Raw genomic sequence first — 21,844 nt, 5'->3', positions numbered from 1 at the left:
CTAGAACCGTGTTGCCAGGCGGGATAGTTTCCAGCATATGGCTATTCAGTGTGCGGGTAAAAATGGCTCGTGTGGGTCGATTTGCAAGTAGGGTTCTATAGAAGAAGAAAAAATCTGGCTTTTTATGCAGTCTGTGGGTGATAGCTCAGTATACTGACTGTGAAATCTGGCAACCGTGATGTAGAAGCGCTATTTGACTCTACGCACATTTTTCTCTCCAAACTCTCTGCTCCATTGATTTATTGTCCCCACGAATGTGTAATGATAAAGTGTGAGAGGTGATTTTAACGCTTTGTGAACATGTCAGAGAAAGGAGAAGTGGATTTAACAGGTGCTAAACAAAACACTGGCGTGTGGCTGGTAAAGGTACGTAGGAAACGCGTTCCGATAAGTGGTTAGCTAGCTAAGTAGCTACACTGGCCAACATGTTAGCCGGCATCTATAGTTAACGACAGCATCGGATGGGTAGGGACGAGACATGTTTACGATCTACAGTACAGTAACTACTATGCACACACTGTATTAAGGGACAGCTGTTTATTCCCTGCAGGTGCCTAAATATCTGTCCCAGCAATGGGCCAAAGCGTCAGGCAGGGGAGAGGTTGGAAAGCTCCGGATCGGCAAGTATGTACTTAGATGGGATGATTGTAACGACTAGGCTTATTCCAAAACCTAACTTAGCGAGTCTGTTTGTACTTAGACTATCTCCAAATCGTCTCGCCAAGTAACATTTCGGGAGATAGTCACGATCGTCTTCATTGTTACGTCTGGCTTATGCAGAGACATTCTGGACAGGCGCTTGTTTGTTTACACTGCTAGCTAAAGTGAAGTAATGAGATTGTTTCCTTCTTTTGTCTTTTTAGAAACCAAGGAAAAGCAGAGGTAATAATTATGTCTACATTTGAGGATTCAACATACAAATCAATACTTCCTGTGGAGAACTGATTTCATCAAATGTTTGGAGACCCGTTTAAGCCACTCTCATTTCAAATATGGCCAGTACATTATCCTGCCAAGAAACAACCGTTGGTGTGCAATATTATACCAGAAGGTGCCTCATTGCTATTATAATATGGTTACAACTGCAATAAGATGTCAATTTAGTTGATGTTTTTACCATTATTTTATTATAATAGTTGACTGAGAATTCCCATGATCATTTACTGCCACAGCTTGGGGTAATTTTTCACCTCAACATTCTGGATTCAAACTACGCTCAATATAATGGCTGGATTGAGTCGCCCTTTCACTTTGTTGATAAGAACATGTTATAATGTCCATCTACCACACCTCTTTGTTCTTTATTGCTTAAATATAGAATTCCATGGCATAGGCTATACCCAGGCACTCAACAAAAAGCCCTTAACCATGTCATATCCACAATAGACAACATCCCCGTCAGCATTATAACAATTTAAAAAATGAAGCTATTTAACCAGGCCAAGAACCAAGAATGAATTCTTATTTAATCCTTATTCGCAACATCCAAGGGGAATATTATGGGGAAGAGGTGCAATTATGGTTTCCTGCCTTGCTCATGGGCTGACCAACATTCCTTTCATCTGGGTGTTTTGGGGGATTCAAACCTGTGACGTTTCAGACACCTTTATATTTCTTCAGACGAGATGAGCTCAAATGTAGCATAGTTCGATTCATTCAACCACTAAAGGAGGACTAATTAACTGCAGCCCTGGAGTGCCAAACACCTGCTAGTTTTTTGTACTTGTAATGTCTCATGTGCCTTAGTTAGTTCTTGATTAAAAGGAGAGGAGGAGACTTGTTTGGACCGTGTAGGATCCGGACGTGCCTAGCCTACCTTTCAACTTGCTCAGGAAATCCAGCTCCTTCCGGTGTTATATCAAAGTCAGCAGGCTAACTCATTAGTCCTGCTGTGTAATGCAGCCCTCTGATCCAAAATGACCTCAACTCATTGTGCCCGGCCAGGTGTCCTTCACTCTGAATGAGGACCTGACGATGATCGACAGCTTGGGGGACAAGCCGTCCGGGGTGCGGGCCCCCAGGGACCACCCGTTCACCATGCAGACGGTTGGAGGACAAACTCTGGCTGTGTTCACTGAGACTCAGTCAGGTGAGCATCAGTAACCAACCTGCAGCTGTGGAGATGATGAGGGAGAAGGAAGAGGGGCATCCATTTTGGTTCACAATTTTGGTCCGTTTCCAGAATGGCACCCTTTGAGATGCAGTTCACCTGATGGCTGTGATGTTTGAGTCATCATTTATTTAAAGACCATTGCAGTCTGTTGATTTTTGTTTAAATGCAGGGTTAAATTGGGATTTGGGGCTCCCTAGGCCCGACCAGTGGGGTTAGCAAGAACTAGGCCTACTTTAAAAGTAAAATCTAAAATATAATTTTCCCTTCTAGAAATGAAGCTGATCCATATTTTTAGGAAGCAGCCTTCCAAAATCTCATTATCTTCCTCTTAATTAAATTTGGTGCTAAAAATATATGTCCGGTAGAGGATGGTATTCCATTTGAGTAACATTTCTTTTTTACACATGAAGGCATAAAGCTCTGCTTGACCAGCTGATATTACTCTGAACAAAAATACCGCCTAAAAGAAACATATAAAATGTCTCTTTCAGAGTCCAAAAACATACTGGTCCAGTTCATCACGCCACAACGTTTATCATTCCACACATTTTGATGTGCTTGGGTGCCATATCCGTTTTTGACCACATTGGACCTATAAGTGATTAGTTACATAGTGTTCTGGTTTAAAATGCCTTGTTTAAGTTGCATTGGGTTTCATGCTAACTGACCTTTTACCCCTCAGAGCCATCTAAAGGTGAGTAGGCCTCTGTGTGTGCGTGTGCGTGCGTCTGTCCCTTCGCCTTCAAAGGGGCAGCAGCTTGATCGCCCTGACACAGTGTGTTCTGCTCCGTCTCTCTCTCTGTGCTGTGATTATGTATCAATCGTGTGTGTTGGTTTTGAGCTGATTTGGATCAGATTAGTTGCTTTTTAATTTCTGTAGCTCAGTGGCTCTGCTGGCTGTCCAATCCAATCCACTGGGAACGAATCCGCTCAATACAATCTGGATCGGGAAATTCTTCTGTTCCTCATTTAGAGCTTGTTAACATGGGAATAATGCCAATCAATCAAATGTTGTGATTGTATCAGTCTTGCGTGGAGGGGAGTGCCTGGTCTGGTTTGACCTCCTGATACCTGCATGATCTGGTCCACTTCCAGAGTGTTCCCTCTCTGCTAGGCTGTGCCCTCCCTCCCAGCCAGGCCCCGTGTGTGTGTGTGTGTGTGTGTGTGTGTGTGCGTGTGTGTGCGCGTGGGAGTGTGGGAGTGTATTGTTTGCGTGTGTGTGTGGGAGTGTATTGTGTGTGTGTGCGCGTGTTTGTTGGAGTGTATTGTGTGAAGCGTGGACTCCCTTCAAAGTGTTGTGAAACGATGAAGATCCCCGCGCGGAGTTGTTTTGTGTGCATCGCCGCCCGTCGCCACCGCCTCCCCCTAGACCCTGGCGTGATGGTTCTGACTATCCAACCCCCCTCCTCCCTTTCCTCCCCCTTGTCTCTCCTCCCTCATCCTGTAGGCCAGTCAGAAGAGAGATCTGATGGCAGCACCTCAGTTTCAGGGGCGGGCCCAGGTGAGTCTCCTCCCACCTCAGTCTCCGTGAGGGCGTTGGGGGCTGGAGGTCAGGAGGTCATGAGGTTTCCGGCTAGTTAGAGACCAGTGCTGCGCTGCTCCGCAGAAACCCTCACCGCTGAGGAGGATGGAGTTTCTGCTGATTTATTTTAAATGGTTTTGGGCAAAACGATGACTGAGTGGTGATGTTGACGGCCACTGTGGATGTCATATAAACAGATGAGAAGGTGTGACAGAGACGACCCCCTAGACTTGTCTTGTTTCTTTTTGGGAAGCAGAACAGATGAATGTCGGCCATTTTGTGTGGTGCTGTAATAGTGTCTTTTCTCTCTGAAGACAAAATAGCTCTGGAGGGAGTCGTGGTGCAAAGGGCTGAATGCCGACCGGCAGCTAGTGACAACTACATGAAGCTCAAGAGGTAAGCGTGTGTGTCTGTGTGTGTGTGTGTCTGTGTGTGTGTGGGGGGTGTTACATTCTGCCATTCATTGCTCTCTTCTGTCCCCAGACTCCAGATTGAAGAGTTATCCAAGCCTTTGAGACTGTCCCAGCAACTAGAAAAGGCTGTCACCACCAACTACAAACCTGTGGCCAACCACTACAACAATGTAAGACTGGTGATGACGTGGTGGTGGTTCCCTGTGGGTGTACATGTTATTACTTGACTTACAAGAAGTCCTAATATATAGAATCCGCTGCACAATCTATCGAAGTGAAAATATTTGGGTGCCAATCAAATAGAAAATGCTATTTTAGAGTCAGGAGTAGGAGGTTTGATTTGGAGGGTTAGAGGAAATAGGATTTTGAATGGGAATACCTTGTTGTATAGTAAAACGCGTTGTGTCTCTTCAGCTGGAGTATGAGCGGAAGAAGAAGGAGGAGGGGAAGAGAGCAAGGGCAGACAAGCAGCAGGTTCTGGACATGTTGTTCTCTGCCTTCGAAAAGCACCAGTACTACAACATCAAAGACCTGGTGGACATCACCAAGCAACCTGTGGTAACTAGGAGACTGCTGTAGTGACATCACCAAGCAACCTGTGGTAACTAGGAGACTGCTGTAGTGACATCACCAAGCAACCGGTGGTAACTAGGAGACAGCTGTAGTGACATCACCAAGCAATCTGTGGTAACTAGGAGAATGCTGTAGTGTAGAGACATCACTAAACACCTTGTGGTAACTGATTCCGTGTTCAAAGCAACAACTACAAAAACGACCAATCGCATCGTGGCTTTTGTGGAGCAGTACATTTGATCAAGTATAAACAGGCTGATGTTGATTCAACTGAGTAACTAGGTCAATAGGGCTCTGGTTATCTGCAAAATAGATCTTTGTTTGACCTGAAAAATGGCATTTTATCTTTTAAGATGCAATCATGTAGCCCCCCGTCTTGAAAAGGTGATTGACAATGGACATTCAATGCTCTGGAACTCCCATCCCCAACAACCTATTGATTCATGGGAAGATGTTTTAGAGAGCAAGTAGCCTGTTGCATTCAATTGCAATGGTAGCTTCCTGCGTACAGGCTTTATTGATAATGGTTCAATTTGGGTGTTCAGTCTTGTTAAATTCTGGTACTTTCCACGACACTTTCAAGACAACTAGGAAATGGGAACTGAAAGTCACTAACCTAATGGTTTGAAGTGTCCAAGTTTGTTTTGAAGGCTCCATTAAACCTTTTCCTACAGTTCTAGAAAGTTTTCCATGACTAATGAATACCACATCAACTGTTGGAATAGCTGTCTCAACTAAATACCAAATAAAACATTTATGTAGCTCATCGTCAGCTCCTAAAGTCGGTAATTTGCTCATAAAGTCAGTAATAAAAAAAGAAACGTTTGAGCATAACCAAATGTCTGCCCCTATTGCTTAAAATCCAAGTCTGCTAACTGTCTGTCTGTATTCAGAGTTACCTGAAGGAGATCCTGCGTGACATCGGTATCTACAACATCAAGGGGACCCATAAGAACACGTGGGAGCTGAAACCAGAGTACCGCCACTACCAGGGGGAGGAGGAGGCCAAGGAGGCGGATGACTAGCCTGGTGCCGGGGCTTTGTGGCTGGGGTCGGACTGGGCTAGGACAGCCTCCTGGGGATGACGGGGTCATGGACTGGGGATGCGTTGGCTAGTTTTAATACGCTGATCATAATTGAGCTAAAAGCTGCACAACAATGTTGTACCCCATTCCCTTCATAGTGTACCCATTTTGACCAAGGTTCTGTGGTAGGGACATTTGGTAAAAGTCCGATGCTTCACTTGACTCCTCTGAACATTTTTAGGATCAACTCGCCTGGGTCATCGGGCGGGGGAGTCAGTAAGTTTGAATTTAGGTGATGAACCTAAATGTTATGAACCGTTCGTGTCAAGTAGACAGTGGAGGGCTTTCTTAGGTTCGCATTTCTACCAGCATCTGCAGCTTTACCGTGATTCGTCACTCAGTTGACCGTCTACATCTGACCAATGCCTTCATCCAACCCTCATCTCTTTAGTGTTCTGTACAGACGCAGTGTGAATTGTTTTTGTTTTTAATGTCAATTTTAATTACTGCTGTAATAAATAAAATGGTTTTGTAAAACATTTCCCTGGGTGTGTCTTCAGAAAGACCCTTTCACATTCTCCACATTTTATAGACTATAGAAAAATAATGGACAGAGTTTCTGTCAAACACAGGGAATGTCTTTGGCCACATATAAATGGAAAGGGATTTTCCAGAAATAACTTTTACTGGCTCCTGCTGGATTCGAACCACCAACATCTGGAAGTAAAAGCACACACCTTAACACTGCTGTACAGCTTCTCCAGCTAATATAGTACAGATTGGTTAATCAGTACTGACTCTTAGCTGAATGCAGTATATCCAGTCAGGTTCAAAATAAACACGAAATGAGCTCAGTAAGGAGTCAAGCAATAAAATTAAATAAAAACTTGCTTTAAGCTAATAACTAAATCTAGGATAACATTTCATATTGCTCTCCATCGATGATTCTCACAAAATGTACTGTAATAGGCTTAAGATATTTTGACAAAAACAGTGTGTAAGAGTTGTGCAAAATAGAGAGGTGCTTTCAACAAATCATTGTACAAAAGGACTCAAATGCAAATGTTTCCTGCTGGGGTTTATTCTAAGTCCTAATCATTTTAATGTTTGCATTAACAATATTGACTTAGGTGTGAAAATGCTTGCACTTCTATTCTGTTAATAGAGTTAGAGATGGTTTAGTCATATCACGTTAACACAGAAAACATGCAACGCCCATGTAGTGTTTAAATATTAAATATAGTAACTTTCAACTCAGATCACATCTTCAGGAGCAATCTTTTGAAATTACAGAACCGATGCTTCGGAGAAAATCCATTCCAACAGTGACAATCCTGTTGTAGACATCAATAATTTCATTATAGTCACGTGGGTGGGAATACCAGTTTTATTGACTGATCCCTCCGGACAATCTGGCGAGTCATTTGATCACAACTCCACCTGGGTCATCAGTATAGATCAGCCATTTACTGTGAATAAACCATAAATGGACTGCGTTAATGTGGAGAAGGCCTCAATGGCAACTGCTGAGAGACACTATGTCATATATACACAGATGAGACCCATTTCAATGTTCTTAATATACAGCTCTGGAAACATTTGAGACCACTGCACCTTTTTCCTTTCCAAAAAAGTTGAAAACAAAGGTTTTGAGTGAGGAACAGAAGAGTTAAATTCACTGTGGTCTCTTAATTTTAACCCTTCTGTTCCTCACTTAAAACCTTATTTTTGGACTTTTTAGGTAAGGAAAGAAAAAGGTGCAGGGGACAATTTTTCCTCCAGAGCTGTATACTTAAACCTTTATGAAAATACTTATATTTGTTGCACATCTCAGAATGTCAGTGAGTGCTTTCTGAAGTATGAACCTAAAGGAATACACCTTACAAATGCTGAGCAACATGGATAGGTGACATTATTGCATACTTTCCCAAAGCTGTTTATTTCCAACTGGTAAGCCCACTAACCCTACAGTATAACTTCACTGGTTGGTTGAGATTATAGGCAAAAACCAAGATTCAGAGTAACATGCCAATAATATCCAATACTCGCTCAGAGGTTTCCAATGGACACAAAATTAGTCATTGTTTGAGAAAATATCTACTGTCCTGAATCTAAGCATAAAACCTTCTGAGCTGCTGTCTTACTGAACGGTTAATAGTACTCCCAGGCTTTTTCTGAAACGCTTTTGGTTGTTTGCAGGCCAAAGCCACTTAATATAAAAATAAACAAAAATGCAGCCAGATTTCAATTGATCCCAGATCACTAGAGCCCCTCTGTCGACACAGCCTGCCAAGGGGACTCCCAAACAACCATATAGGACAACCCGTTCTAAATAGCCAATCTGAAAATCCCAGCTGCTGAATGTAATTTATCAACACTAGTAAGATCCCATTGGAACAGGGTTTCCGAACCCTCTCTTCGGGGACACATTACAAACTTGCAGCCCTCAACTGGCATACCAGTCTGGCTAGGCTGTGACCCAATAAATCATTTGTTAATGTAGGTTTAGAACAAAGGGTACCATCTGTTGTGGGTAATCCAGACCTTTGTTAGAGTGACTTCACACAGCACAAGTTGATGGTGTTTCGGCCATTAGGCCCATTTATTTCACAACTAGAGTCAATGAGTCCTTTACAATGTGTGAGAGAGCAGTTGGATCACATCATTGTTCATCTGATAGAAGTCACTGTCCACAGCAGCCAGGCTGTCATGGTTCAGTCCCTCCAGGACTGGAGGGGTGTGCGGGGTAGGACAGGAAACCACAGGGCCCTGGAGTCTCCCTCAGACCCACAGACCAGCATGGGAGGTGTGGCTGGTCTGGGCCAAAAATAAAAACCTCTTAACGGCGTAATAAAAGAATAGCGGTCTGTTCCAGGTGGTAAGGAATGCAGGTAGGGGTGGTCCAGTCAGTCTGTGGTCAGGGAGCTGGCAGCTAGACAACACTCCGGTCGAGGCACTTCTGTTAGATGTCCTGACAATTTACTGGAGGAGAAACAAGAGTGTATCACTCAGATGGAAATGCTGGGTCATCTCTGCTCAAAACAAGCGTGCCAGTTTAGGGAGGAGGTAGCGCAGACATGCAACAAAGGGTGAATCTCAGATGAACACAAGAGCACTATATAAAGAGTGGGTCTTAATATGGCACAATATTCCACAAGCAGTACTATAGGTCCAGTAGTTCTGGTCAAGTGCCTTTATTGGGAGACGGTGCAACTTTAGAAGCAGACCTTCTAAACACTGCAGATAAAAATACTTGACACTGACTGCCTAACGGTGAGACAAATTTAACACCGTCCTGCAACCCCATAAAGCAGCCAACTTACGTATTTCTCGATCTCGATGCCATCCTTGAAGAACACCATGTATGGTGTGACCCCATCTTCACGGTAATCCAGCAGGCCAATAGCGCCATCACAGTTCATCGACTCTCCTGTGAAAAACTAAGCCCAGAGGAGAGGCTGCTTGTTAAAGACAACATGGAGTCCGTTCATTCAGTGTGTTTGTTTCTACCATCTTCCAAACCACAGACCATGCACACGGATGCTATTTTCGTTCCTGCGGCCAATCCCCTTGAAACCCACCTCCAAATAATACAAAAATAACAGCACACTCGCTTAAACACATTAGGCCATGGTTTCCCTCCATTCACCATCTAGGGCACCAAATAGAGCCTGTACAGATGTAGTGTATTACACAGGTAAACAAAGACCATGAATGATGAGTAAATGCTCACTTGGTATTTATCCAGGTTGGCCAGAATCATCTTGACAGCTGCTGGAGCACCAGCCATAAAGGCCTGCACCCGCGAAGATTTCTGCTCCTCCAGCTTTGCCTTGACCCTGGGGGGGGGGTACATGTCAGATGTGACTTTGTGATAACTGAGCTGACTGGTTATTTCATAGAGGGAAGGCCCCTGGGTACTCAAGATCAAAATTACAATATTTTACTGGTGCTTGGGATATTGTTATAGCAGAGGAGTCAAGTGAATGTATACTGAAATAGATACAATTTTACACCAGCCTAAGAGGTACCTAACCAAAACCATCCTAAGACAGCTAGCAGAGCAATACCACCAATGCCTAAGAAAACAAGATAGGAGCAGCCTGGAGACTCACAAGCCCACTTTCTGCTGACCCCGTGATAGTCTAACAGCTACTTACGCCTTCATGTATGACTTGATGTACAACTGGTAGGCTTTCTTGTTGTAGGCCGACGTCTCCTGTAGTTTGCTGTTGAGTACTATGTCAACTCCACTGACTGTGGATGCTTCACTGCCCTCATCCCCACCTTCTGCTGAGGCATTTGCCCCGATCAAAGAACCGTCAACGTCCTCCGATCTCGAAGTTAGCTAGCAGAGACGTGACAGGGTTAAAACCTCAGGCAAGATACCAACACGTCATTCTAGTTAGCTTGCTCCAGCTGACAAATTTAGCACAGATCTGGTTACCAAGACAAGTCTGAACATGTTCCATGATCGTTCTGAATTTAAAATTGAATAATTAAAACTGGTTACAAGCCTAAAGATGGAAGTTAACGGGTTATATTTTTAAGGTTAGTTCTAACAGTAAACGTGTACGTCAAGCCTACCTTTCCCTGTACTTCATACAGCATACCGTCGCAAACCTCCGTAATTTTGTACACCTCAGTGAAGAGCTCATCTCCTGAAAAATAAAAATGATTCCAGTAAAGAACACACGGAGTTGAAACTGTAGCCAAATCAAAACGTTACAGCTGACTCACTGCAACAAATGTACTATAACAAAACCGTAAGCCAGTAAATAGCTAGTTGCTAACTTTGCTACTTCACGTCGTTAGCGGTTTACTGCTAACTTGCCGGTAGGCCATGCCATCTAGTTGGTTGTTCAATATTGGTTGTCCAACCAACCGAAGTCGATAGATTAGATGCAACTACTACAGAACATACGCAACGAATCTGGTTCAAACGATGTGTAAATTGTCATTCTGATAGAGAAGTTCTAAAAGTAAGGGAGTTTCCACCGCATCATTAGTACAAAAGGCTTTAACACTTCCGGTAGGCCCCGATAAACACTAAAATGCCGACCAAAAAACTAATTTTATTAAAAGAATGATAACTGCAGAGTCGTAATAAAATAACAGTATCTTACCGGTGATAATATCCTTGTAGATGATCATTTTGTTGGGTTTTAGATGTGCCGTTTAAGGGACGATGGTTTAGGATCCCTACCCGTCTCAGGACTCGTAAGAAAAGGACAGCTACCAACGGCTCCCTACCTTAGATAGCCGCAGGACTGTTGACGTCATCCATCGTTTTCTCAAACTAATGCACCAAAATTTGGGGAGTAGTCGCCCCCCAGTGGACATTAGCGCGGTGCTGGTTCACCGGGTGCGTTCCAGTCTGCACATATTTACTAGGGAACAGGCGAAGCAAAATAAAGTCGTCAAAAACAGGTTCATATGGGCAACCCTGTCGTACATTCTCAGTCATTCTACACCTTGAAAAGGACACATTCATCCACTCTCCAGGGTTTTCGTTTTTTGCTGAAACCGTTAATTCTCATGAATGATATAGCGGTCTAAATGTTATTCTCGCGACATCGGGCAGCGAGACTACACTGGAGTAAATAGTCGCCATTTATTTGCAATGAGGAGAGGCCTACACAATTAAGATAGTTGTTGAGAGATACTTTATTGAGAAACAAGTCGTCTTCCCATTGTGCAGCTAGAATTTTTTAAAGTGAGACAACGAGAAGTAAACTGAACCATATGCAAGTCACTGGACCTTTGCTTTGAGGTGTAACGTTATAAACACTTAGCTAACGTTGCTAGTTAGCCAACGTGAGCTAGACACACGGGTTTTAAAGAAGCCTAGCTAGCTAACGTTACCAGCCAATGTTAGCTAGCTGACTTCTTGTCTTGAACAGAATAATATTTTGGATCTGACCCATTCCAAATGAGTTTTAACCGTGGATACTGAGCTGAAAAGAAGTTAACTGGTGTCTAAACATGATAATTGAAAACCTCGATGCCTTGAAAACGTGGCTTTCCAAAACCCTCGAACCCATGTAAGTAGTGAGGTTTCGTTAGCGTTAGCTGGCTGTCACCACACCGAAGACAGAAAACTTAGCTGATTTAGGGTTGCACGCTAAATAACTAGCCATTTAGAATTTCGTCTTGGCGATGATGGAAAACATAATTGCATGTAGTAATCTTGGTAAAACAAAGCCACTGTTTTTGCTATGACATAAATAACTAGATTTAATCAACTTTATCCCCTTTCCAGTTGTGATGCAGATCCTTCTGCGCTAGCTAAATATGTCGTTGCCTTGGTGAAGAAGGACAAGAGCGAGATAGAGCTGAAAGCCCTATGCGTAGACCAGTTGGATGTATTTCTACAGAAAGGTATGGGGTTACTTTAATAATAGGTTTTACTGTAAAAATCATGACGCTATCTCTATCTATTTCAAGTCATACTGAGAATCCATCCCAAATAGCCTTCTATTATATATTGCACCACATAGGAAGGATGTCATTTGGGACTAAACTGTGACTGACACATTCAAAACCGACCAATATGTAACTTGGCAGTGTCAGCCTAAAATGACCCTCTTGTGTTTTGTCCTCTCATCAACTACCTCTCCTATCTGCTCCCAGAGACACAGACGTTTGTGGAGAAACTGTTTGAAGCTGTCAACTCCAAAAGCTACCTACCTCAACAGGACCCCCAGCCAGCCTCCACTGTCAGACTAGACAGAGAGGATCAGAGGAGGGATGAGGTGACTGACCATCATCTCTTAAACAGCATCGCCGGATGCAGAGTTTGGTGTCTTAGTAAAACTTTGTACACTTTCAGTGGACTTTAGATTTCAAAGTGCATTTGTCCCATGGCAGAATGCAATGACAGGGCTTAACACTAACCTCTTTTAACATGGAGCATGTGTGTGCTTACTTTAGAACCCTGCATTCTTAGTTCAACTTCTGGTACTTTGGATATGTTTGCCTTACCATGTGTGTATATGTCTTCTAGCCAAGTCGTGAGGAGGACCGGGACAAGAAGTTCTCCAGGAGGGTTATCCACAGTCCGCCATCCAGCTCCCGTTACAGCCGAGATAGCAGGTCTGAAACATTCCTAGATTTAGATCACCACAGCAGGTCTGAAACGTTCCTCCCAACCATTTGTACATGCTGTTGCAAAACACTTTGCAAGGCAAAGCTAAAATGAAAACAGTTTGGAGAAGGTCAGCTTGTCCCCATTTCAGTCTGTTTTCTATTAATATGGTCTAGATCTGTGACTGTCACATCCTTCATACTTCTGCCATTATGTGTTAGTAAGCCAATTGTCTTCTTCTGTTCACCAAGACGAGGGGATGATCGCAAAAGGGACGACCGCACTCGTAAACGAAGTGATTATGACCGCAACCCGCCAAGACGGGACTCCTACCGGGACCGCTACAACCGGAGGAGGGGGCGTAGCCGTAGCTACAGCCGCAGTAGGAGTCGGAGCAGGAGCAAGGATCGGGCCCGGGACCGGGAGAGGGACCGAGACAGGGACCGGGACAGGGACCGCAGCAGGAGCAGAACCCACAGCAGGAGTCGCTCCAGGAGCAGAGGTGAGACAGGGAGGGGAGGCGAAGTGGGTTTTTGAAAAGCTTTTGTTCCAACCCAGCTTGAATATGTTTCAGTCAGGTTATACAGGTTCAGCTAGAAGACCATGATTAGTTGCATGTGTTTTTGGTTTCATGGGTTAACCCAGGGGTGTAACAAAAGCCAGCCAGGACTGGAGATGGAGATCCCTCCCCCCTACCCAAGGCCTGCTTGTGTTCATTTTACTTTGACCTACACTTTTGTATTTTACAGAAAGGGATTCTGGGAAGTCAAAGTATGACCACGAGCGGGGGACGGAGGTTGGCGCTGGGGATGTCCTCCTACCAATCCATACAGCAACCACCACATTCCCCGTGCCCACCCTCAGCAGCACCATCACTGTGATCGCCCCCCATGGCAACAGTGTCACCTCGGTGACGGGCAGCTGGACTGACTTCCATCCTGACCACTCGCTGGAACGGCCCCTTCCTCCGCCTTTTACCCGGGGTCCGCCTCCACCTACGCAAGAGAGAAAACGTTGCCGTGACTACGATGGTAAGGAAGGGGTGTGTGTGTGTGTGTCGGGCTGTACAAACTTGTGTGTGTGTGTGTGTCGGGCTGTACAAACGTGTGTGTGTGTGTGTGTGTCGGGCTGTACAAACGTGTGTGTGTGTGTGTGTGTCTTGGGCTGTGACTCAGTGTCTGGCGCGGGGTCCTGATAGATTTCTAATTGTTCATGTGTTTCCATTGAGGAGTTACTGGTCTGTGTTTCAGAGAAGGGTTTCTGTATGAGGGGGGACATGTGTCCGTTTGACCACGGCAGTGACCCGGTGGTGGTGGAGGACGTCAACCTGCCCAACATGTTCCAAGGTCCTCCCCCAATCCCTGGGGTCGACCCCGCCCAGCCTCCCCCAGGGCTCCCTCCGCCGCCAGGCCCTCCACCTCTCATGACCCCTCCACCTGTCAACCTCCGGCCCCCTGTGCCCCCCCCAGGCGCCCTGCCACCCAGCTTGCCCCCCGTTGCAGGTAAGGACATGGATGTGCATGAAGCACCCTTGGGTTTATAAAGACATTCCGTGTGTATCCCAAATGGCACATTAATCCCTGTCTAGTACACTACGTTAGACCAGCAGCATGTTTCGTATAGAGTTCCTAGGACTCTGGTTATAGGGTTTTAGGGTTTCCCAAACCTCCGCCCTCCCCAGATTGTAGTCTAAACCTAGAAACACATCATCATAAACCTTGGAAGGTTCTCTGGAGGTCTGTCAGTTCTCTGGAGGTCTGTCAGTTCTCTGGAGGTCTGTCAGTTCTCTGGAGGTCTGTCTGTTCTCTGGAGGTCTGTCTGTTCTCTGGAGGTCTGTCTGTTCTCTGGAGGTCTGTCTGTTCTCTGGAGGTCTGTCAGTTCTCTGGAGGTCTGTCTGTTTTTTTAAAAGTGCCTTTACTCTGTCAGACTTTAATAGTTGATCTTATTGCCCCCTTGGGGGTTTTGTAAGGCCCCTTCTCAGTGTGACCTCTGCCCCTACAGGTCCCCCTCCCCCCCTGCCCCCGCTCCAGGCCTCGGGGATGGATGCTCCTCCCAACTCCATCACAAGCTCTGTCCCCACGATTGTCACCACTGGGATACGACCTTCCATACCCCAGGCCCCCCCACCCCTCTTCTCACCGGGTAGGACTGACCACACACACACACACTCACTCACACACACACACACACACACAGACTGTTCACTATGTACCCGGTACTGACTGTGTATTAAACCGTCCCGTTTCCCCCCCGCAGACCAGTATGAGTCGGAGGTGTATAACCCAGAGGCCCCCAGCCTGACCAACACCATCCGCCCCCTCTACCGTCACCGTGCCAACGCCCAGAGACCCAACCTCATCGGACTGACCATGGGGAGCGTGGACATGCCCCATCGAGACCGAGGTACCCAGAGACTCAGTCTACGAAGGGTGGGTGGGGGGGGCACGTTAGGATTTTGACATTAAATGGCGGGCCACATTTTGTAATTTTGTAAATAATGAATTATTTGCGGGCCAGAAAAAGGGCAATATTTTAATTTAAGTATGCAGTAGGTCATTCCGTGCTGTTCTGTTTTGAGGATGGTTGGGTCACTGACCTGTGTGATGACCTCTGACCTTTTGCCTGTGTTGTTGTTGTGACCTCGGTGGGCTCTAGATAAGCTGGCCGGCAGCAACATGAGGGTGGTTCTGGAGTCCGACTCCAGGAAGCGATCTCTTCAGTCACATGACGGTGGTGGAGGAATGCCCCCCCAGAAACCCTGGTTCAACAAGTAAGAACATCTCACTGAAGTAGGATGAACTCAGCTTCTATCTCCAGACAGTCAGACAGGTAAACTGTCTGTCTGCTCTGCAACACTCCTTATGGAGACAGACAGCCACATGCACAGTGGTTAGGCGTACCGTTGTATTGTTGGCGAATGTCTTCACCTTGGCCCTGTGTTCCCTCAGACCTGTCTTCAACCAGCAGAACCACCAGGGTGGGTTCCACAACAAGAACCCTCATCACCAGAACCAGAGAATTCCCCAGGGTTCCAACCCCAACACCAAGCTGGCTGTTCGCCAGATTCCCCCAGAACTCAACAACATCAGCAAGCTCAACGAACACTTCAGCAAGTTCGGAACGATCGTCAACCTCCAGGTGTCCACCTGTTCTCCCCGTCTACCTTTGGTTTAGTCAGGTGTCAGTACCGCAACAAGCAGTAACACCATCTCTTCCAGGATCCCTCTTTGTTGCTGCGTTAAGTAGTTTAAGTTTGATTGGTTGACTGTTATTCAATGGAAGCTATGTGACTCCTCCCATCCTCCCTGATTGGTTGTAGGTGGCCTACGGTGGGGATGCTGAGAGCGCCCTGGTCCAGTTCTCCTGTCATGACGAGGCCCGGGCCGCCATGCAGAGCCCACAGGCTGTGCTCAACAACCGCTTCATCCGGGTCCACTGGCACCGCGATGACGGACCGGGTCAGGGGCATCAGGGACCCCCGCCGCCACAACCACTCATGGTATGAATGTGTCCCAAATCACACCCTATTCCCTGTGCAGTGGTCCACTTTAGATCAGGGATTGTTCCCCTTTGTAGTATGTGGTTAAACAACATGGTTGGCTTAGAGTGTTACGCTTTTGTTGATGTTGTTAACAGCAGCAGTCAGCCACCAGTCTGAAACAGTCAGTCAAAGACCGGCTGGGTCCTCTGCCTGCTGACAGCTCTGAGCCAGCCCAGGACTCCAGCACTGCCTCCCAGGTAGGTACTGGCTTGCTGGATGGTTGTCTGTGTTGGTTGTGTCCAACTCCCATTCGAGAACGTTTAAAGGACACTAGATTGTCTTTTTAACAGTTTTCTTTTCCTGTACAGAATGCCTCTAAATCGAACCTCTCAGTGAAGGACAGGCTGGGGGTGTCTTCCAAACCAGGAAGTATCCCCAGTGGACCAGCAGGAAAGGTGAGGACTTTCTTGTAGTATTCTGTCAGGGAGGTTAGGAAATGTGCCAGAGTGAGGTTAAGAGAAGAGATCATGGTAGGCTGAGCCACCATGCCATCTCAACTTCTTAGCGGCTCAGCTAAAAACAAGACACTTGTCCATTCTCCACCAGATGTTAAGCATGTTTCCTCCTGGTTCCTCATTAATGTATCCTTCATGATCCTTTGTCTGCCCCAGGTGTTCACCTATACAGGACTAACCAAGACGGTGTACAACATGGCTGCTATGAAGGCAGCCCAGAAGACGGCCCTCTTCGCTGGTGCGAGTGCCACTGAGGAGGCCCTGAAGAACAAACAGGTGATGATGATTAACGGTCGCAGCGTTGTGGGCTTGGAAGGACAATTTCAGCATCCTGGTTTATATTGTTTTATGGCCTGAACATAATCGTTAGGTTATTAGCGCTTTTCCCGACGTTCCAAGGACTTTTCTGTGGTTGTGGATGAGGTGAATTTTCACTTTAATGTTTCCCATGATTCCCCCTGACAGGAAGCCATACGGCTCCAACAGGAAATGAGAAAGAAGAAACAGGAAATCCTGGAGAAGCACATTGAGACTCAGAAGGTGAATTATATTTGTCAAATTATTCACTCCATTTATGTTTGGTCTCATATTCTCGGCTGGCTTTCCATGTAGAAGAAGGTCCATGTTACCTATAGGTAACAAAACAAAACCCTCTGGTCCCTGAAACCTGTGTAATGTTTTCTGTTTTTTCTGCACAGCTGTTGATCTGCAAGTTGGAAAAGAATAAGTCCATGAAGCCAGAAGACAAGTCAGTGATGATGACCACCCTGGAAACACTCATTAACAGCATCACTAAACTACAGGAGGAGATCAAGGCCAACCCCAACCCAGCAGCAATACACAGCCTGCCCAAGAGCAAAGCTCAGGTACACACACACACCCACACACACAAACAAACAAACAAACAAACAAAATAATATTTATTTTTGGCTCAATATTGTCTGTCTGTCTGAAGGCACAGAGGGAATTACTGGATACAGAACTGGACCTGTATCAGAAGACCCAGTCCGGGGAAGACACAGCCCAGCTGAAAATAAGATACACTCAGCTACAGCTAGAGGTATGACCACTAGATCAGCTTAATGTTATGTTGTACCATACAGGTGGAGAATTATAAAAATAAAGTATCCACTCTTTATTGTATTCCACCATCTTTGGTATCGCTCTACATCCAACTTCTAGCATTCAAATGGATTCTGTTTTGAATCTCAACATTGCAGCGTTTATTACGGAGAGGCCAATGGGGGGCGCTGGTGCTCTCTCAGGTTTCTTTGTGTTGTGTGATGCTGAGTGACTGTGGTTGACAATGCTGTGGCGGCGTCTCTCCTCCAGGCAGCAAAGAGGGGCATCCTGCTCCCGGGGCGCGGGAGAGGGGGCCATGCCAGGGGGCGCGGGGCCCTCAGGAGCAGGGGTCGTGGTGGACGGGGTCGTGGCCGGGGCAGGGGGCGGGGCCTACCTGTTCACTCCACGGTGGACCACAGGCCCAGAGCGCTGGAGATCTCGGGCTTCAGTGACGCAGACCGCCAAGACCTGCTACCCCACTTTGCTGTAAGGACCACTAATCACTTCCTGTCTGCTTCATAACCGTTACACCTGGAGTGTCTGTCTGTAAGGGCCACTAATCACTTCCTGTCTGCTTCATAACAGTTACATTGTGTACAAAAGACAGACCAGGTGTATCTGTAAGGAGGAAATATCGGTCACCTGATGAATACATTTGAAACAAGACCCTGTCTTTTATCTGCTTCCTTCTGGTTGTCGTCCTTTTCTGAAGCAATTTGGAGAGATCGAGGACTGTGTGGTGGAGGAGACTTCCTGTCTGGCAGTCATCACCTACAGGAGCCGATTGGAGGCTGAGCAGGTTAGGGCTTGTCTGTTAAACACACACAAGTTTGTACAGCTATCCTCATGGGGACCAGAAAACTGAAGTTGCATGCTCCCTTGCCCTAAACCTAACCTTAACCTAACCCTAATCTAACCTTAACCTCAATAAATTAACATTTATACCTAGATGTAATGCCTAACCTTAACCCTAAACTTAACCAACAACGCCTGGACTTTAAAGAAACCCCAATTCTAGTTTGACCCTAAACCCTGAGCCGGAAATTGACTTTTGCCTCACGGGGACCGGCAAAAGGTCCCAATGAGTCAAATTGTTTCTGGTTTTACTGTACTCATTGGGACATTTGGTCCCCATGAGTTTAGTAAGACCTAAAACACACACACACACACACACACACCAGTGATGGTCTGATTTCTCTCTCGGGTCCTAGGCGGCGGTACATGGTGTTCGTCTGAACAACAGTGATCTGCGTCTGTCTTGGCACAAGCCTCCCGTTTCCTTGACCTCCCAGGACCCCGATGACCAGGAGCCTGACGAGGAGGAGGTGAGAGGATATTGACCTGTTAGATGGAGGACAGACTGTCTGCTGGATGCTGATAGTCTGAGGCTGTGGTGGAAACCTGGGTCCTGGTGGTTGGGACAGGGTTGATAGTCTGACCCTGTGGTGGAAACCTGGGTCCTGGTGGTTGGGACAGGGTTGATAGTCTGACTCTGTGGTGGAAACCTGGGTCCTGGTGGTTGGGACAGGGTTGATAGTCTGACCCTGTGGTGGAAACCTGGGTCCTGGTGGTTGGGACAGGGTTGATAGTCTGACCCTGTGGTGGAAACCTGGGTCCTGGTGGTTGGGACAGGGTTGATAGTCTGACCCTGTGGTGGAAACCTGGGTCCTGGTGGTTGGGACAGGGTTGATAGTCTGACCCTGTGGTGGAAACCTGGGTCCTGGTGGTTGGGACAGGGTTGATAGTCTGACCCTGTGGTGGAAACCTGGGTCCTGGTGGTTGGGACAGGGTTGATAGTCTGACCCTGTGGTGGAAACCTGGGTCCTGGTGGTTGGGACAGGGTTGATAGTCTGACCCTGTGGTGGAAACCTGGGTCCTGGTGGTTGGGACAGGGTTGATAGTCTGACCCTGTGGTGGAAACCTGGGTCCTGGTGGTTGGGACAGGGTTGATAGTCTGACCCTGTGGTGGAAACCTGGGTCCTGGTGGTTGGGACAGGGTTGATAGTCTGACTCTGTGGTGGAAACCTGGGTCCTGGTGGTTGGGACAGGGTTGATAGTCTGACCCTGTGGTGGAAACCTGGGTCCTGGTGGTTGGGACAGGGTTGATAGTCTGACCCTGTGGTGGAAACCTGGGTCCTGGTGGTTGGGACAGGGTTGATAGTCTGACCCTGTGGTGGAAACCTGGGTCCTGGTGGTTGGGACAGGGTTGATAGTCTGACCCTGTGGTGGAAACCTGGGTCCTGGTGGTTGGGACAGGGTTGATAGTCTGACCCTGTGGTGGAAACCTGGGTCCTGGTGGTTGGGACAGGGTTGATAGTCTGACCCTGTGGTGGAAACCTGGGTCCTGGTGGTTGGGACAGGGTTGATAGTCTGACCCTGTGGTGGAAACCTGGGTCCTGGTGGTTGGGACAGGGTTGATAGTCTGACCCTGTGGTGGAAACCTGGGTCCTGGTGGTTGGGACAGGGTTGATAGTCTGACCCTGTGGTGGAAACCTGGGTCCTGGTGGTTGGGACAGGGTTGATAGTCTGACCCTGTGGTGGAAACCTGGGTCCTGGTGGTTGGGACAGGGTTGATAGTCTGACCCTGTGGTGGAAACCTGGGTCCTGGTGGTTGGGACAGGGTTGATAGTCTGACCCTGTGGTGGAAACCTGGGTCCTGGTGGTTGGGACAGGGTTGATAGTCTGACCCTGTGGTGGAAACCTGGGTCCTGGTGGTTGGGACAGGGTTGATAGTCTGACCCTGTGGTGGAAACCTGGGTCCTGGTGGTTGGGACAGGGTTGATAGTCTGACCCTGTGGTGGAAACCTGGGTCCTGGTGGTTGGGACAGGGTTGATAGTCTGACTCTGTGGTGGAAACCTGGGTCCTGGTGGTTGGGACAGGGTTGATAGTCTGACCCTGTGGTGGAAACCTGGGTCCTGGTGGTTGGGACAGGGTTGATAGTCTGACCCTGTGGTGGAAACCTGGGTCCTGGTGGTTGGGACAGGGTTGATAGTCTGAATTAATGGGCCAAGTATTTCAATCTACTTTTCCAAACTTTTATACAATAAAAAGAAACCACTTTACTACAATGACAAGAAGCCACTTTATTACAATGAAACTGGCCTGTAGAATATGTAAGGTGTTTATCTGTCTGGAGAAACCTTCCCATGCTGTGACTCTCTGCTCTGTCCTCTAGTTCCAGGAGGAGTCGCTGGTTGATGATGCGTTGCTCCAGGATGATGATGAGGAGGACGATGATAACGAGCCCCGCCCCTGGCGCAGATGAAGATGGCCCTGATTGGATAAAATGCTAATGCATCTTTTTTCTTTCCATTTGCTGATTGGCTCAGTTTTTAATTATTAGGTGCATTTCACTATTGTTCTGACCTTAACAGTTATTTCATTTTGTTTTTGCTGACTCAAAAAAAGTACGAGCTGAAGTACTGTGTGAATTTCAAGTAAAAACGTTTTTTTTTCTCATGGATTTTAATTGTAAAAATAGTTCATTAACATTAGGATGGAACAGTCTATTTTTGCTTATTGGTTTTGAAAAGTCTGATAACCGATACAAATGGCATTGACCGATGTGATCAGATTGACAAATGAACAATATGCTGTTGAACACTGTGGAATGTGAAGGGGTTAGAACCTCAGAGCGTTTGGTGAAGTCACTAAAAGACTAGATTTAACTGTGTGAAATTTGTTGCTTTTTGTGTAAATATTTTATGTCTGGATTTTAATAATTTGTATGACAGCTTTTGCTTCTTGATTCTTCCTTTGCTTTTTTTTTGGAAATGTAAAAAAGGAAAAAAAAAAGAAAAAGAAAATAAAGATTTGAAATGGTCTTAAAAAAAATCAGCTGCAAAAAAAAAAAAGATAAATGTTGGAGCCGTGGCGGATTTAATGTTGGCACAGGAGAGACAAAAATATCCGCAAAAAACAAGAATATAAAAAGCTGAAATAAAGACCATAAAAAATTCCCCCCCTTTTCACAAAAAGAGCAAATTTCCAAATGGTTCTCCATTGCCATAAAAAATGGTGAAATGCTTTTCTGTGACCCCACTGGGTGTGGC

General features: G+C 46.3%; 3 protein-coding genes across 7 annotated transcripts; 2 read left to right on the top strand and 1 right to left on the bottom strand.

Moving 5' to 3' along the window:
- Positions 1 to 33: 33 nt before the first annotated feature.
- gtf2f2a (general transcription factor IIF, polypeptide 2a) lies at positions 34 to 5,863 on the top strand. 4 transcript variants are annotated; one of them, XM_010886790.4, is made up of 10 exons: positions 34 to 366; positions 551 to 624; positions 864 to 882; positions 1,945 to 2,089; positions 2,796 to 2,807; positions 3,561 to 3,614; positions 3,950 to 4,031; positions 4,119 to 4,218; positions 4,463 to 4,606; positions 5,515 to 5,863. In XM_010886790.4, the coding sequence occupies exons 1-10, from the start codon at positions 301 to 303 to the stop codon at positions 5,644 to 5,646; spliced, it is 828 nt and encodes a 275-aa protein (XP_010885092.1). In that variant the 5' UTR covers positions 34 to 300; the 3' UTR covers positions 5,647 to 5,863. The 4 variants fall into 4 exon arrangements, with proteins under 4 accessions (XP_010885092.1, XP_010885093.1, XP_010885094.1 ...); XM_010886791.4 differs by lacking the exon at positions 2,796 to 2,807; XM_010886792.3 differs by lacking the exon at positions 3,561 to 3,614 and having other exon boundaries at positions 35 to 366.
- A 2,364-nt stretch (positions 5,864 to 8,227) lies between these two features.
- Positions 8,228 to 10,877, bottom strand: LOC105020095 (translationally-controlled tumor protein homolog). Its single transcript, NM_001304107.1, is given in 6 exon segments — positions 8,228 to 8,628; positions 8,970 to 9,086; positions 9,380 to 9,485; positions 9,807 to 9,994; positions 10,234 to 10,307; positions 10,773 to 10,877. Coding segments are annotated over 6 exon segments (516 nt in total). The 5' UTR covers positions 10,801 to 10,877; the 3' UTR covers positions 8,228 to 8,625.
- Positions 10,878 to 11,052: 175 nt separating this feature from the next.
- rbm26 (RNA binding motif protein 26) lies at positions 11,053 to 21,465 on the top strand. Of its 2 annotated transcripts, none has more exons than XM_029116721.2 (22): positions 11,053 to 11,690; positions 11,909 to 12,027; positions 12,280 to 12,401; positions 12,653 to 12,741; positions 12,985 to 13,235; positions 13,483 to 13,764; positions 13,984 to 14,235; positions 14,735 to 14,875; positions 14,990 to 15,136; positions 15,389 to 15,503; positions 15,682 to 15,871; positions 16,053 to 16,232; positions 16,373 to 16,471; positions 16,583 to 16,669; positions 16,886 to 17,005; positions 17,195 to 17,269; positions 17,428 to 17,595; positions 17,685 to 17,789; positions 18,062 to 18,277; positions 18,504 to 18,590; positions 19,003 to 19,116; positions 20,968 to 21,465. In XM_029116721.2, exons 1-22 carry the CDS (start codon positions 11,632 to 11,634, stop codon positions 21,055 to 21,057), a joined length of 3,108 nt encoding a protein of 1,035 aa, XP_028972554.2. In that variant the 5' UTR covers positions 11,053 to 11,631; the 3' UTR covers positions 21,058 to 21,465. The 2 variants fall into 2 exon arrangements, with proteins under 2 accessions (XP_028972554.2, XP_028972553.2); XM_029116720.2 differs by having other exon boundaries at positions 11,056 to 11,690; positions 16,370 to 16,471.
- The last annotated feature ends 379 nt before the right edge of the window (positions 21,466 to 21,844 follow it).

The sequence above is a fragment of the Esox lucius genome, chromosome 22, assembly GCF_011004845.1.
Source record: "Esox lucius isolate fEsoLuc1 chromosome 22, fEsoLuc1.pri, whole genome shotgun sequence".
NCBI lineage: Eukaryota > Metazoa > Chordata > Actinopteri > Esociformes > Esocidae > Esox > Esox lucius.
The sequence above is the reverse complement of the archived record's forward strand: the minus strand, read 5'-3'. Positions and strand labels throughout refer to the sequence as shown.

Bases quoted from the DNA above. Each gene is read 5' to 3' on its own strand.
- rbm26 (XM_029116720.2), top strand. From the start codon at position 11,632: ATGATAATTGAAAACCTCGATGCCTTGAAAACGTGGCTTTCCAAAACC. The intron at 17,790-18,061 runs GTATGACCACTA...TCTCTCCTCCAG, and splicing joins ACACTCAGCTACAGCTAGAG to GCAGCAAAGAGGGGCATCCT. The intron at 18,278-18,503 runs GTAAGGACCACT...CCTTTTCTGAAG, and splicing joins ACCTGCTACCCCACTTTGCT to CAATTTGGAGAGATCGAGGA.
- gtf2f2a (XM_010886790.4), top strand. From the start codon at position 301: ATGTCAGAGAAAGGAGAAGTGGATTTAACAGGTGCTAAACAAAACACT. The intron at 4,032-4,118 runs GTAAGCGTGTGT...TTCTGTCCCCAG, and splicing joins AACTACATGAAGCTCAAGAG to ACTCCAGATTGAAGAGTTAT. The intron at 4,219-4,462 runs GTAAGACTGGTG...GTGTCTCTTCAG, and splicing joins TGGCCAACCACTACAACAAT to CTGGAGTATGAGCGGAAGAA.